Source organism: Anolis sagrei, chromosome 11 (assembly GCF_037176765.1).
Source record: "Anolis sagrei isolate rAnoSag1 chromosome 11, rAnoSag1.mat, whole genome shotgun sequence".
NCBI classification, from domain to species: domain Eukaryota; kingdom Metazoa; phylum Chordata; class Lepidosauria; order Squamata; family Dactyloidae; genus Anolis; species Anolis sagrei.
In genome coordinates, this window is record NC_090031.1 from 22,604,395 (window position 1) to 22,621,301 (window position 16,907).

Below are 16,907 nucleotides of genomic sequence, written 5' to 3' on the forward strand. Positions count from 1 at the left end.
AATAATAAAAAGAGTAAAATAATAATTAAATAATTAAATAGGGCTAATAAGTAATTCTCATATATACATATATATATATATATATATGCTACTGTTTTTAATTGTTTCAAGTGTTTCATGATGTTTTGGCATTGAATTTTGCCTTTGTAAACCACTTTCACCCATATTTACTATAGAAATATAGTTAATAAATAAATGTAACAAAAATAATAAACAGGGTAAAGTAATAAATGTAATAATAACAATAGAGTAAAATAAAAATAGAGTAAAGTAATAAATGGAAAAAATAGAGTACATGTAAATGAAATAATAATAATAAATAGAGTAAAATAATAAATGTAATAACAACAACGAGTAAAATAATAAATTACTTTGTCTCGAGTATAAGCCGAGGGGGGCTTTTTCAGTCTAAAAAAAGCCTGAAAAACTCGGCTTATATTCAAGTCTATACGGAAACTACAAAAAAGATTTGCCATTAGAGCAGTGGTTCTCAACCTGGAGGTCGGGACCCTGAGGGGGGTCACAAGAGGGTGTCAGAGGGGTCACCAAAGATCATCAGAAAGCACACTATTTTCTGTTGGTCATGGGGGTTCTGTGTGGGAAGTCTGGCCCAATTCTATCGTTGGTGAGGTTCAGAATATTATTTGATTGTAGGTGAACTATACATCCCAACAACTACAACTCCCAAATGTCAAGATCTATTTTCCCCAAACTCTACTAGTGTTCACATTTGGGCATATTGAGTATTTGTGCCAAGTTTGGTCCAGATCCATCATTGTTTGAGTCCACAATGCTTTCTGGATGTAGGTGAACTACAACTCAGAAACTCAAGGTCAGTGCCCACCAAACCCTTCCAGTATTTTCTCTTGTTCATGGGACTTCTGTGTTCCAGGGAGGAGACTGATATTAAACTCTGGGAATCATGCACAACTAAGTTAAAACCCACTTCTGTGTAAATCATATTCCTACCTGAAATTCTCCAGTACAAAGGTAGTTGAATCATAGGCGGGTACTAACTCACTGCAGGAAGAAAAAGCAAATGATGCAAAGGTGTGCAGGAGCCATTGTAACAAGAAGCACCCTAAAAATCAGATTCCCCTTAACAACAACCCCCAAGCAAAACAGGCAGGTCCACCAATCAAAAAGTAGTGAAACAAAGCTGTACCTTGTGAAGTCTGGAGGGACAGGTGTGGTGACAAAAGAGGCCATGGGCTTCCGGTGGACTTGCTGGAACATCATCAAGATCTCCGAGCTTTTGGATATCAGTTCGCTTTTACTGCATGACCGAAGCTGTAACGAAGAAACTAAAGGTCAAATGCATGCCGTCATCAGGCAACATTTTACACAGTCAGGTCTACGAAAAAGAGCTATCACAGATTTAAGGTCTGGCACTTCTGGCCAAAGGAGGAGGAAAAAGACAATGAAGGAACATAGTGCTATCTTAAAAAAGGAAAGGCAGGCAACACAAATACGAAGATTTAACGTTTTCTGGGGCCCTTTCCACACAGTTAAATAAAATCCCACATTTTCTGCTTTGAAATGGGATATATGACAGTGTGGACTCAGATAACCCAGTTCAAAGCAGATTCTGCCTTGATATTCTGGGTTATATGGCTGTGTGGAAGGGCCCGAGGAAATCACAGAAAGGGACAGAAAGAATGCATGTACAATGCAGAATTAAATTTTAATTTTAATGGTTCAATACCATGGAATTAGGAGAGGTGTAATAATAATAATAATGTTTGTTTGTCGTGTCAGGAGCAACTTGAGAGACTGCAAGTCGCTTCTGGTGTGAGAGAATTGGCCCTCTGCAAGGACGTTGCCCAGGGGACGCCCAGATGATTTGATGTTTTTATCATCCTTCTGGGAGGCTTCTCTCATGTCCCAATAATAATACTAATAATAATACTAATAATAACAATAATAATAAACTACCTCTGAGGATGCTTGCCATACATGCAGGCGAAACGTCAGGAGAAATGTCTCTAGAACATGGCTCTATAGCCCGAAAAAACCCACAAGAACCTAGTGATTCCAGCCATGAAAGCCTTCGACAATACAATAATAATAAACTTTATTTATACCCCATCACCGTCTCCCCATGGGGCGACTTACATGAGGCCATGCCCATCAATACAGTAAACACGATATAACACAAAAATACAACAAAAATGAGAAAATAAAATAACATAAAACCAATGTAAATAAGCAGCACAACAATATAAAATTTAAAGATTTAAAAAACTTAGCAATAAATAATCTAACCAAATTAAGAAAGGAAATTGATAAGAAAAAGTATGTGGGGAATGCGGAAGTACTTCATCAGCGTCGCAGATGGACGATCAAAGCGACAGCTCCCCTGGCGGCCAGAAAAAGTTAAATAGCCTCTGTGTATGTCTGTATAAGTTGTATGTCAAATTGGCATTGAATGTTTGCCACATATGTGTACACTGTAATCCGCCCTGAGTCCCCTGCGGGGTGAGAAGGGCGGAATATAAATACTGTAAGTAAATAAATAAATAATGCAAAGGCCAAGGCAGTGACATCTCCGGTCCATCCTCTGTTTCTGTATCAGCCAGCATGTCAATGTCTCAAATCAAGAAACAGCTTCCTAAGATCTACAGAGATACTTGCAGAAATACCTCAGCAAGCAGGAGTCCAAAAGTGGCAGACTCAAACCCAGAACCTCAATCTCTGGCTGATATCGAATGAGAGACTCCCCCCTGGGCACACAGACTTGGAAGGCGCTGAACAGACCGTTCTCTGGCACCACGAGATGCAGAACTAACCTTAAGAAATGGGGCCACAAAATAGAGTCCACAATATGTGAGTGTGGAGAAGAGTAGACCTCAGACCACCTACTACAATGCAGCTTGAGCCCCGTCACATGCACAATGGAGGACCTTCTCACAGCAATACCAGGGACATTCCAAGTGGCCAGCTACTGGTCAAAGGACATTTAGTACAATGCCAAGTTTTCAACTTTGTTTGTGGTTTTTCTATACATAACTGTATTCGCTTCTGACACGATAAACAAATCATTACCCAAATATGAATATTATACTCACGAACAAAAGATACTCTCCAGCCTACACGTTACCCATTTAAATCACATTTCAAACCAAGAAACCACACTATTTGCGATTAAGAAACAATAGATCAGAGTAGATGAAACAATCCTCCGTAGGAATCAATGACTCAGGGCTCGCACCTGGTGCTCCACTTCTTGCAAAAGAGATTCCAGAAGTTCCGTTTCTTGAGTGAGTGACGTCTTCTGACCTATTCAAGGAAAATAAAAAAACAAAAATCCAGTAAAGAATCGTCCTGGGGCCTTGCTCTCAACCCAAACAACCGTAATGGCTATTACAAAATTGAGAAACCTATGTTTTTAAAGAGAGAAAAACTCATCTTGTTCCCAGGTTAACAAATAACAGATTCTTGAGTGGAGTGAAGATTGTGGCCATGATATTGAGTGGCTGCTTTCAAGATTAAAAACTATATTTACAGGCAGTCCCCACGTTATAAACAAATATAATTCGTATTTATATGTTGGGTTGTATAAATTTTGTTAGAATGGATGTATTGTTGTTGTATTTAGGCATTAAATGTTAGCCTTTTATGTTTGAAATTTGCCCGGAGTCCCTTTGGGGGGGATAGAGCGGAATATAAATAAATTATTATTATTATTATTATTATTATTATTATTATTATTATTACTATTATAGGTTCAGTAGGTTTATTAAGTTGAATTTGTAATTAAGAACAGGTACTGTTGTAGTAAAGCCTGTGAGTAACTTTACAAACAGTAGTATGAGTGCCAGAAGAGGAAAAAGGGTTACTCGGGAGCAGGAATCTGATGATGAGCAGCAGAGAAAGAGGATCCAGGACATATTTACAGAGCCAACAGATGAGGAGTCGTTTGAGGGATTCTCTGGGATGATGGGTCAATGAGTACAGGTGTCAGAAGGGGGAAAATGGTTACTCGGGAGCAGGAATCTGATGCTGAGCAGCAGAGAAAGAGGATACGGGACATATTTACAGCAGCTACAGATGAGGAGTCGTTTGAGGGATTCTCTGGGGATGATGGGTCAATGAGTACGGGTGTCAGAAGGGGGAAAAGGGTTACTCGTGAGCAGCAATCTGATGATGAGCAGCAGAGAAAGAGGATCCGGGACATATTTACAGCACCTACAGATGAGGAGTCATTTGAGGGATTCTCTGGGGATGATGGGTCAATGAGTGAAGGAGAAGAAGGAGACACCTTGGATTGGACTAAGATAAGAGAAGTGCAAGCTATTTGTGAGGAGCCAACAACGGGTTCTCTGGGGGTGAAGACTGGCAATCGGGGGATCCAACTGAGTCTTGGGGGATCTAAGTCTTGACAGGAGATGGAGGACTTGGAGGGGAAGACAAGGTTGCTCACGTGAAGAGCTGGAAGCAACTGCGGGAGATAATGATGAGGCGGTGGTCTTCTGATGATGAGTTGTAAATAAAAGTGGATTCAGGGGTGAGGGGTCCTTGCAGAAGGCAAGGTGTTGGTATGCGTTCGTGCTTTGGGTGCTGTGTGACTTGCTGCTGCCAGTTTCATGTTCGGCGTTGGTTTGGAATCTGCAGTTTGAATCTCTTGATCTTTTGCATGTTACTGACCCGGATTGGCTTCTCGTGAGTGTGGACTTCTCCCTTCCTGGATCGGCTTGGCTAAAGACGCTGCTTCTACAGACTCCGGAACTACGCTGTTTTGGATTTCTCCCACTTCGACTGATGACGATTTGCTTCCTGCGGCTCCTCTTTTTGTTAACCAGTTGTGTACTGTGCCTTTTTGTTTGACCTAAGAACACTTTGTTGATTCGTTTCTTTTATCCAACTAATCCGGATTATATTTCTGTAAACCTTTTTGAACCAGGACTGGTTGTTTCTTGACTTTTTGACCAGTGGCACTGCATTTAAGTGCCTCTGCGTCCTTTTTCCTTTGTTTTAATAAACTCTGTATTGAAGTCACTTTTGAGTTTGGCCCTTTAAAGTGTCTGTGATTCTAACAGGTACATTTTAAAGTGTAACTCCAGCCAAAAGTGTGTGTGTGTGTATATACATACATATCTTTGAATAGCATAGGGAGGGGTTAACACTGTGTTGTTTTTCCTTTGCTGTCTGTGTCCATTTGGCCTCCAGGCTCCGCTGTCCGGTTTTACCCCATTATAAGCCGAGGGAGACTTTTTCAGCCCATAAAAAGGTCTGAAAAACGCGGCTTATCTTCGAATATATACCGCATATGAAAATCTGAAAAGAGGGCTATTTCAATATTATTCTATTGTTAAATAATGTCAGTTTAAACCTCAGTATTATTTTTGCTTCAAAGACTATTTTTTACTGAGCTTTCGGCTTAAAGTAAGACCCCTTCCCTAAAACCTGGGGGGGGGGGGGGGGGAGGTAAACATACCCATTAGTGTGATAAGTTTGTTCTTCAGCTGGGTATCTAGCCTAGCGATCATCATCTCTACAGCATTCCTGATTTCCCGCACACGCTCATCTTTTGCACTGCGCACAGCTTCTACATTCCTTTCCTGAAAGACAAAAACGGAGTCAGTACAGTAATGCCTGGCAATTCTCCTATTTATCTGTTTAACACCTTTGAAGGAGGTGATTCACACGGCATAAAAATAAGTCTCTTGTAAGTGGGAACATTCAATAACTGATCATAAGATAATTGTTTGAAAAGGGACCCATTACACACAGCTGCTGTCTAGACGCATCCATCACAAGGGTTGCAGGCACATTTCATTTCTAAGCAGGGCAAAGGAATTTGTGTTCCCAACCAGAAAAATGCCCTCTGGTGGCTAAAAGGACAGCAGACATTTCCCAACGTATCAATTTCTACTATACAGTGTTCCCCCGCTACATCACGGTTCACGTATTGCGGACTCGCTGTTTCGCGGGTTTTTATTTATTTATTTCCTTACTTCATTTATATACCGCTTTTCTCATCCCTTAGGCGACTCAAAGCTGTTAACAACAGCAATTTCAATACACACATTACAAAACTATTGGAGCATTTAAAAACAATAGCATAACAACAATTAAACATCAATATGACAAATCATTCACGTCTCATCAATAGAATCAGAATCCAATCTCAGCATCCGTTATTCCATGTTCCTATAATCAATTACACCGCCTAATCGAATGCCTGTTCAAACAACCAGGTCTTTACTTTCCTCCGAAATGCCAATAAGGAGGGGGCCAATCTGATATCTGTAGGAAGGGCGTTCCACAGCCGAGGGGCCACCGCTGAGAAGGCCCTGTCTCTCGTCCCCGCCAGGCATGCCTGTGATGCTGGCGGGACCGAGAGCAGGGCCTCCCCAGATGATCTTAATGTCCTAGCTGGTTCATAGGAGGAGATGCAACCTGGGGAGGGGGATGCTGGAGCCCCAGGAGGTGACGGGACTTTGGTCCTTTAGGGTCAGGAGTCGGCGGCGGAGGAGGAGGAGGCAGAGGAAGAGGGTGTGCACAGGCCTCGGTCGAGGCACTACTGGCCTGGGCAGCAACTCCCTCCATCTCTGCCTCTTCCCCCTCCTCAGAGGCCCAGGCTGGATGAGAAGAAGAGCGAACGAGAAGAAGCGCACCCCCAAGCACTTGCAGCAGGCAGCAACAGCGCAGCAGTAGCAACTCCCTTCTCCTCCGCCTCTTCCTCCGATGAACAGAAGGAGGAAGAGGCAGAGGAGGAGGGAGTTGCTGCCCAGGCTGGATGAGAAGAGCAAAGGAGAAGGAGCAGCGACTCCTGGCCTGGGCAGCAACTCCCTCCTCCTCTGCCTCTTCCTCTTCCTCCTCCTCCTGTTCGTCGGAGGCCCAGGCTGGATGAGAAGAAGAGTGAAGGAGAAGGAGAACACCCCCAAGCACTTGCAGCAGGCAGAAAAGGTAGATGAGGAGGCAGTTGCTGCCCAGGCCAGGAGTCATTGCTCCTTCTCCTTCGCTCTTCTCATCCGGCCTGGGCAGCAACTCCCTCCTCCTCTGCCTCTTCCTCCTCCTCTTCCTCGGAGGCCCAGGCTGGATGAGAAGAAGAGTGAAGGAGAAGAAGAGCACCCCCAAGCACTTGCATCAGGCAGAAAAGACAGATGAGGAGGGAGTTGCTGCCCAGGCCAGGAGTCACTGCTCCTTCTCCTTCTCATCCAGCCTGGGCAGCAACTCCCTCCTCCTCTGCCTCTTCCTCCTCCTCTTCCTCGAAGGCCCAGACTGGATGAGAAGAAGAGTGAAGGAGAAGAAGAGCACCCCCAAGCACTTGCATCAGGAAGAAAAGGCAGATGAGGAGGGAGTTGCTGCCCAGGCCAGGAGTCACTGCTCCTTCTCCTTTGCTCTGCTCATCCAGCCTGGGCAGCAACTCCCTCCTCCTCTGCCTCTTCCTCTTCCTCGGAGGCCGAGACTGGATGAGAAGAGTGAAGGAGAAGAGCGCCCCGAGCACTTGCTGCAGTTGGCAATAGCGCAGCAGCAGCAACTTCCTTCTCCTCTGCCTCTTCCTCTGAGGAAGAGGAGGAGGAAGAGGCAAAGGAGGAGGTAGTTGCTGCTGCTGCGCTGTCGTCTCCTGCTGCAAGTGCTCGGGGGTGCTCTTCCTTCTCCTTTGCTCTTCTTCTCATCCAGCCTGGGTATTCCTACATCGTGGATTTTCACGTATCGCAGGTAGTTCTGGAATCTAACACCCGTGATAAATGAGTGAACACTGTATCTACTAGGCATGTGCGATCCACTAAAATTGTTCTAAAATACTTACAAAACTAGGGGTCACTGTAATAAGATTGGTGTTATGTGGCATCTCATCGATATTCCCGCAAGAAGCCGAGCAGCTGCATTTTGTACCAACTTGAGCTTCCGGATCACCGGAATATACCAGTGGTTCTCAACCTCCCTAATGCCGTGACCCCTTAATACAGTCCCTCATGTGGTGGTGACCCACAACCATAATATTGTTTTCGTTGCTACTTCATAACAGTCATTTTACTACTGTTATAAATCATAATGTAAATATCTGATCTGCAGGGTGCATTTTCATTCACTGGACCAAACTGGGCACAAATACCCAATACACCCAAATGTGAATGCTAGTGGGGTTGGGGGAGGATTGATTTTGTAATTTGGGAGTTGTAGTTGCTGGGATTTATAATCAAAGAGCATTCTGAACACCAGCAGTGATGGATTTGAACCAAACTTGGCTCCCATGACCAATGGAAAACACTGGAAGGATTTGATGGGCATTGACCTTGAGTTTGAGAGTTGTAGTTCACCTATATCCAGAGAGCACTGTGGACTCATGCAATGGTGGATCTGTACCAAACTTGGCACGAATACTCAATATGCCCAAATGTGAACACTGGTGGAGTCTGGGGAAAATAGATCTTGACATTTGGGAGTTGTAGTTGCTGGGATTTATAGTTCATTACAATCAAAGAACATTCTGAACTCCACCAATGATAGAATTGGCTCAAACTTCCCACATGGAATCCCCATGACCATCAGAAAATACTGTGTTTTCTTATGGTCTTTGGCGACCCCTCTGACACCCCCTCGCGACCCCCTCAGGGTTGAGAAACACTGCAATATTCAATTATGATCTGAAATTATGCACAAGCCTAATATCTACAATGTACAGCTCCTTCAAAAGGAGCTATGAAACAGAACATGGTCATGATAGGAATCATAAGGCATGGGTTTCAAGGCATACTATATTTTCAGCATCAGTGCATCAGGAAAGGATTGGCATTACATGCTGGTCTGCAATGAAGTATTGCCCTTACCACTTCTTGCACCAAACTGATCAATTCCATGAGCCTTCGGCGCAGCTTTGCAACTTCCTCGTTGACCTTTGTGACATGTTGCTCATATATTTCGGCTAACGGTTTAAATGTATGTCCTCCATGCTGTCAGAAAGACACAGATACACTCATGTCAGTTTCACTCCATTGGGTCAAAACAAGTTAGTTCTTCACCTCGCACAAATATCACCTGAGCAAAGGCCCTTGTCTCTCCCTTGACAAACCCTGAATGTGGCTTCTGTTTCAGCAACACTATTCAGAGTCCACAAGCAAGTGTTTGACATTCATCGTGCAGCTTTTCAGCTAACTGAAGAGCAATTGCAGATGCTTCAGATTTCCTTTTCAGAAGGAAAGAGCTACATTAGGTACTCCAGGCACACTTCTTACACAAAGCTTAACGCAAGGTTTTGCTGGCTTAAAAGGAACTTCTTTCCTTTCCAAACATGAGTTAAGAGTAAAGGCTTTCGTCAAATGAAAGCCTTACACTGATTCATCAAAGCAAATGAAACAGAATGTTCTGGAAGACCCTGCCAAGATCCAGTGCATAGAGACAAAGGAGAAGGCCTTCTGGATTGATGGACATTCTCTGCTATTGTTTTCAGGGCAAACAAAGCCAGTTTTTTGCCCCCTTCAGTCTTAGTAACCTTCATCTTCTAAGATTTTATAATAACTTGGTAATTCTATAAGATAGGCAACACAGTTCTGCATTCCCAATGTATTACATTTATTTGTGGCAGGTTTGAGTGTGATAGAATTGTTTAGGCTAAAGGACGAGGGTTGAATGAAAAGTAATGCCTCCACCTTCGTTACTTGGGTTTGGATGGGAACATTTTAATACATCAAACGCAGAAATAATCCTTAGAATGTGCTCTTTAACTACCACTATTCACTTTTCCACATAATCACCAGACAACTGGCCAACAATTCTGCCAACAATGAACAAGTTTTGTGAAGCCGTCACGGAAGAAGTCAACACTCTGTTTCCGCAACCAGCATCTCAGTTATTATTATTATTATTTAAAACATTTATGTTCTGCCCTTCTTACCCTAGCAAAAAGTGGGTGCTAGAAATAATATCATACGAAAGCTGACTGGCACAACCTGGGGATCACAACCAGATACAGTGAAGACATCTGCCCTTGTGCTGTGCTACTCTGCTCCCAGTATGCATGCCCAGTGTTGAACACATCTCACCACGCTAAAACAGTGGATGTGGCTCTTAATGAGACATGCCGCATTATCACGGGGTGTCTGCGCCCTACACCACTGGAGAAATTACACTGTCTAGCCGGCATTGCACCACCTGACATCCACCAGGAAGTAGCAGCCTATAGTGAAAGGTGTCAGAATAATTGGAAGTATTACATGTATGTTTTTCAATGTGTTAATAATGGATTCATATGTATTTCAAAATGGATTCAGTTATGTTCAGTTTTGTTCATTTGTGAATTAGATTGTTATTATAAGAGAGAGAGAATAGGCCAGAGAGTAGAGTCCTTGAAACGAGATAACAGGAATTCCTTTGCTCTGGGAAGAAAAGGGAGTATACCAGCTAGAAGACTGATAAGGAGATGAAATTGAAACTGTTTTGTGTGCTCTGTGCTTTGTAGTTTTGTCTTCAAGATGTAGCCTGCTTTGAAAATGGACGTGTAGAAATGTGCTCAGTAAAGACTTTGCTATTCTGAAACTGGACAATGCAATTTGTTATAATTTGCGTCTGTGTGATCTGGTAACCTCAATTCTGCTGTGTAAAGACCCCGGGGGGGGGGGGGGGGGGTCTCACTCTGACAAAAGCACCAAGGCAGAGACATCTCCAGCTCATCCCCTGTTTGGGTATCAGCCAGCACGTCAACAACTTAAATCTAGAAATAGATTTCTAAGATCTACAGAGACACTCGCTGGAACACCTCAGCAAGCAAGAGTCCAAAAGTGGCAGGCTCAAACCCAGCACCTCAACCAATGGCTGATACCAAATGAGAGACTCCCCCCTGGGCACACAGAAGACTGGGCGACTTGGAAAGCGCTGAACAGATTGCGCTCTGGCACCACAAGATGCAGAGCCAACCTTCAGAAATGGGGCCACAAAGTGCGAGTGTGGAGAAGAGCAAACCACTGACCACCTGCTGCAATGCAACCTGAGCCCTGCCACATGCACAATGGAGGACCTTCTTGCGGCAACACCAGAGGCACTCCAAGTAGCCAGATACTGGTCAAAGGACATTTAATCAACTACCAAATCACAAATTTTGTATTTTGTCTGTTTGTTTGCTTTGTTCTGTTAGAAATGTAATATAATTGACTGGTTGCCCTGACACGACAAATAAATAAACCCTGAAGGGAACTCAGGGCGGAGCACAGCATATATATGGCAAACATTCAATGCCTCTCAGTTCTCTCAACATCTTAATCAGAAGCACAATGATGTCCCTGCAGATCTTCTTTCATTATCGGAAACAGATGGGAAGTCAGACGGTGCTAAATCAGGACTGTATGGAGGATGTCGTACGGTTGATGAGATCCAGTCTCTGAAGTTTCAAATCTGTGTGCTTTTATTTCAGGCATCAGCATCCTGGGTACCCATTGTGCACAGATCTTCCGACAGCCAAGCAAAGCAATAATGTGACCCACACGTTCTTGTGAAATGCCGATTATTCTTGAAATTTCTCTCTGAGTGATACGACGATCGTCGTGAATCAATCTGTCAAGCTTTTGCTTGTGAAACTCGGTGGTTGCTGTAACAGGATGTCCAACTCTTTGTTTGTCACAGAAGTCAGATGTTCCCACTTCAACATCTATAAACTTACTCACCCAACGACACACAGTATTCACATCAACACAATCACCATAAACAGCTTGATGAATTTCCTTTGGGGTGACACCTTCTGCTGTCAAGAATTCAATGACTCCACATTGCTTAAGTCGCATTGACCAACGGTCTGCACAGGGTTCCATACTTCACACTTTAACAACACAACCGTTCAATGCTAAGGCTTCCCACCTAAATAGAACTGTAGAGGAGAGTGTACTGAAGAATCCAGTACCTGACGCATACCAGTACTGCCATCTGTTGAGGAGTTACGAAGGTGGAGGCATTACTTTTCATTCAACCCTCGTATTTAGAAGAGACTCTTTATAAAATAATGCAACATTAAAGGAAGAATTTATGTTGATCCAATCAAGGAAATATGAGCAATATTTTTATCATATAGCTATGATTAGGTAATAATAATCATACATTTATTACCCACCTTTCCTAGCAGCTCAAGGCGGGGTACAATATTGTTAAAAGAAAGATACAAAACACTATTAAAATAAAAGATACACATGGCTGAAATGCAGGAAAAAACCAGCTCACAGCCATGCTTCCATTTCTTCCATGACACAAGTAGTCTGTTTCAAAGCAAGTATTTTTTATTTATTTATTTATTTCGGGCATTTGTACCCCATCCTATCTCAACCACCGCAGAGGGACTCAGGGCAGCTAACAAACTGGCACCCCACGGTGCCCACAATCGAAACATAAATATACAATTTAAATAACAATATAGCAATAAAACAGTATAAAACAGTACAAAAACAATTAAGTGGACAACAGCCACAAGTTTAAGTACTGAGCAGGTAGCTCTTCTCCCCTCAAACCCAATACTCACCATTCCTCCCCAAAGGGCACACTGGTGGCAGATACATTTCTTACATGTCCAACAAAACACACTCAGTTTTTCATGATGATTTTCACACCTTGAAAAAAGAAAAGGATTTGCAATATACACATGTTCAAACTAATGAGTCTCTCTTACTCGCTACTTCTGACATGCTTTCTTAGAAGTATTCTTGTCTTAACACACTGTGCAGTCAAAGCCTATGGGGAGCTACTTGTAGTCCTAGCAAACCCATGTAGTGCACCTTCTCAACCTTTCTAATGCCACAAGCCTTTAATACTGTTCCCCATGTTGTGGTGACCCCCAACCATAAAATGTTTTTGTTGCTACTTCACAACTATCATTTTGGGTTGTTGTAGGTTTATCCGGGCTATATGGCCATGTTCTGGAGGCAATTTTTCTCCTGACGTTTCACCTGCATCTATGGCAAGCATCCTCAGAGGTAGTGAGGTCTGTTGGAAGCAGGAAAATGGGTTTATATATCTGTGGAATGACCAGGGTGAGACAAAGGACTTTTGTCTGCTGGGGCTAGGTGTGAATGTTTCAGCTGATCGCCTTGATTAGCATTCAATGGCTTGGAAGTGCCTGGGGGGAATCTTTTGTTGAGTGATTTTATGTGCCTGTTTGTTTCCCCTCTGCTGTTTTGCTGTTGTAATTTTTGAGTTTTGTGCATATTATTTGAGAACACAGAAGTGCTGGACCACTCTCACAACCACCATGTCAGACTACACAGAGAAGCCATCGAAATCCACAAGGATGTGGACAATTTCAACACAAAGGAAGAAACCATGAAAATGAACAAAATCTGGCTACCAGTATTAAAAAACTCAAAAATTACAACAGCCATTGAATGCTAATCAAGGTGATCAGCTGAAACATTCACACCTAGCCCCAGCAGACAAAAGTCCTTTGTCTCACCCTGGTCATTCCACAGATATATAAACCCATTTTCCTGCTTCCAACAGACCTCACTACCTCTGAGGATGCTTGCCATAGATGCAGGTGAAACGTCAGGAGAAAAATTGCCTCCAGAACATGGCCATATAGCCCGGAAAAACCTACAACAACCCAGTGATTCCGGCCATGAAAGCCTTCGACAATACAACTATCATTTTGCTGCCGTTATGAATTGTAATATCTGATATGCAGGGTGTATTTTCATTGCTACTTCTTTCTCCTTGAGAGGGGCCACTCCACCCTTCTCTAAGCCCTGCTCTTCCCCCCAAGCCGCCCTCCCTCACCTTCTCCCTTCCTCCTTCCTTTTGACTCCAAAGCAAACTTCACATCCATTGTTCCCATCTCTTCCTCCTAAAATGACAGAGGGGGGAATGCTGACATCACCACCTCCCTCCGGAGAAGAAGAAAAGGCCTCTGGGAAGCGAAGGGGTGGGAAAAAGTTAGCAGTGTCTTGGTTCCCAAGACCATCAGAAATATGTGTTTTCTGATGGTCTTAGGTAAGGGTCCTCAAACTAAGGCCTGAAGCCGGATATGGCCCTCCAAGGCCATTTCCCCGGCCCTTACTCTGGGTCAACCTAAGTTTGTAATGACTTGACAGCACACAACAACAACAACAACAACAATTCTATCTCATCAGCCACACTTCCCATTGAAATACTAATAAGTTTATATTTGTGTTTTTTTTGTTTTGTTTTGTTTTAAACAATTTTTATTTAAAGATTATACAGTTACATGGAAAGTGGGGGAATATACTAAAGAAGATAGAAAAGTAGGAAAATAAGACAGAAAGAATAATAAAGAAATGGGGGAAAAAACACACTCACACACACCAAAAAATAAAATGAAAAAAGAAAACCAAAGTCCATTAAGTGTAAAAAAAGACCCTCACACCCCCCCCCCAAAAAAAGGAAAAAAAAGGGGGGGGGGAGGAGAAAAAATCGAACCAAAATCAAACAAAAACAAAACGGTGACTTCCTTCTAATTCTTCGTGTTTTTTCCAGTTTTTTGTCTATTCACTCTTCCCAATAGATAATTGTCCATTTCTTTATTTTTTAATTGTAATTGAATACAATTACATGTCCTTCTATTTCCTTTCTAAATAGTCCTCAAATAGTCCTCCAATTTATTTGTTTTACCAGATTGCCTGTATTTCTTTTTAATAAAAAGTTAACATGTCCATATCTTTAATTTCGTTTATCTTTTTTATCCAATGATCTTTCTCTGGTATTTCTTTCTGCTTCCATTGTTTCGCATAAATAATTCTAGCGGCTGTTGTCATGGACATAAATAAAACGTCTTCCTTTGTTTATATTTGTTAAAATTGTTTTAAAGTGTTTTTTGCACTACAAAAAAGATATGTGCAGTGTGCATAGGAATTCATTCATGTTCAAATTATAATCTGGCCCTCCAACAGACTGTAACCTGGCCCTCTGTTTAAAAAGTTTGAGGATCCCTTGTCTTAGGCCAGTGGTTCTCAACCTGAGGGTCGGGACCCCTGGAGGGGTCACGGGGGAGTGTCAGAGGGGTCACTAAGGACCATCAGAAAACAGTATTTTCTGTTGGTCATGGGGGTTCTGTGTGGGAAGTTTGACCCAATTCTATCATTGGTGGGGTTCAGAATGCTTTTTGATTGTAGGTGAACTATAAATCCCAGCAACTACAACTCCCAAAATGTCAAGGACTATTTGCCCCAGACTCCACCAGTGCTCACATTTGGTCATATTGAGCATTCGTGCCAAGTTTAGTCCAGTTCCATCATTGTTTGAGTCCACAATGGTCTCTGGACGTAGGCAAACTACAACTCCAAAACTCAAGGTCAATGCCCACCAAACCCCTCCAGTATTTTCTGTTGGTCATGGGAGTTCTGTGTGCCAAGTTTGGCCCAATTCCATCGTTGGTGGAGTTCAAAATGCTCTTTGATTGCAGGTGAACTATAAATCCCAGCAACTACAACTCCCAAATGGTAAAATCAACCCCGCCCTCTAACCCCACCAGTATTCAAATTTGGGCATATCAGTCCAGTGAATGAAAATACATATCCATATCAGATATTTACATTATGATTCATAACAGTATGAATCATAATGTAAACCAACCAAAATAATTTTATTTTGGTTGGGGGTCACCAACCAAAATAATTTTATGGTTGGGGGTCACCACAACAGGCAGAATTGTATTAAGGGGTCACAGCATGAGGAAGGTTGAGAACCACTGTCTTAGGCGATCCCTGTGAAAGGGTTGTTCAACCTTCAAAGGGGCCACAGCCCACAGGTTGAGAACCACTGATGTAGTGAAAAACAGATTTGTCTTTCACTAGCCTCATGGTCTTACAATAGCCAAAGGATCACTGAATCTCTAAATTTATTTGTCTTATGGTTCTCATACTGTTATTCCTTTACTCTCCGCCCTATATAGAATGTTGTGCAAAAAAAAAAATGAAAAGAAATGAACAAACTGCTAAAATTCTGAGGGAGGAAATAGGAAAGCTCACATAACCATGTGTGGGCCCATTCTTCATGCCTCAATCAACTCAAAAAGAGAGACGAAAATGTAAGGACTTACCATCTATCTCAGGCATCCTCAAACTGTGGCCTTCCAGCTGTTTGGGCCTCCAACTCCCAGAATTCCTGGCCAATGAACAACCTGGCAAGGGCTTCTGGGAGTTGGAGGCTAAAACAGCTGGAGGGCCACAGTTTGAGGATGCCTGATCTATCTATATAAATAAAAATGAAATGTCCATTTGTGGGATTAACAGAACTCAAAAACCACTGGGCGAATTGACACCAAATTTGGACACAAGACACCTAACAACCCAATGTATGTCCTTCACTCAAAAAAAATTGTCATTTGGGAGTTGTAGTTGCTGGGATTTATAGTTCACCTACAATCAAAGAGTATTCTGAACTCCACCAACGATGGAATTGAACCGAACTTGCACACAGTTCTTCCATGACCAACAGAAAATACTGGAAGGGTTTGGTGGGCAGTGTCCTTTGCTTTTGGAGTTGTAGTTCACCTACATCCAGAGATCACTGTGGACTCAAACAATGATGGGTCTGGACCAAACTCTACACCAGGGGTCCTCAAACTAAGTCCCGGGGGCCGGATGCAGCCCTCCAAGGTCATTTACCCGGCCCTCGCTCAGGTTCAACATAAGTATGAAACTACTTGAAAGCACACAATGACAACAATCCTATCTCATCAGCCAAAAGCAGGCCCACACTTTCAAATGAAATACAAATAAGTTTATATTTGTGAAAAATATTCTTAATTTTAATTATTGTAGTGTTTTAAAGTGTTTTTGCACTATAAATAAGATATGTGCAGTGTGCATAGGAATTCATTTGTATTTCTTTCGAATTATAATCTGGCCCGCCAACAGTTTGAGGGACTGTGACCTGGCCCTCTGCTTAAAAAGTTTGTGGACCCCTGCTCTACATGAATACTCAATATGCCCAAATGTGAACACTGGTGGAGTTTGGGGAAAATAGAC

The 16,907-nt window shown here is 42.6% G+C and overlaps 1 protein-coding gene across 1 annotated transcript in view; it reads right to left on the minus strand.

The window, feature by feature from the left end:
* The window catches only part of TRIM37 (tripartite motif containing 37), an 85,621-nt gene that overhangs the window by 60,413 nt on the left and 8,301 nt on the right, over positions 1–16,907 (minus strand). The window contains exons 5-10 of the mRNA XM_060757043.2: positions 12,449–12,536; positions 8,781–8,903; positions 5,438–5,561; positions 3,212–3,279; positions 1,166–1,290; positions 970–1,020 (exon numbers count right to left, since the gene is read on the minus strand). Coding sequence (XP_060613026.2) covers positions 970–1,020; positions 1,166–1,290; positions 3,212–3,279; positions 5,438–5,561; positions 8,781–8,903; positions 12,449–12,536 — 579 coding nt within the window. The remainder of the gene's footprint in view (positions 1–969; positions 1,021–1,165; positions 1,291–3,211; positions 3,280–5,437; positions 5,562–8,780; positions 8,904–12,448; positions 12,537–16,907) is intronic.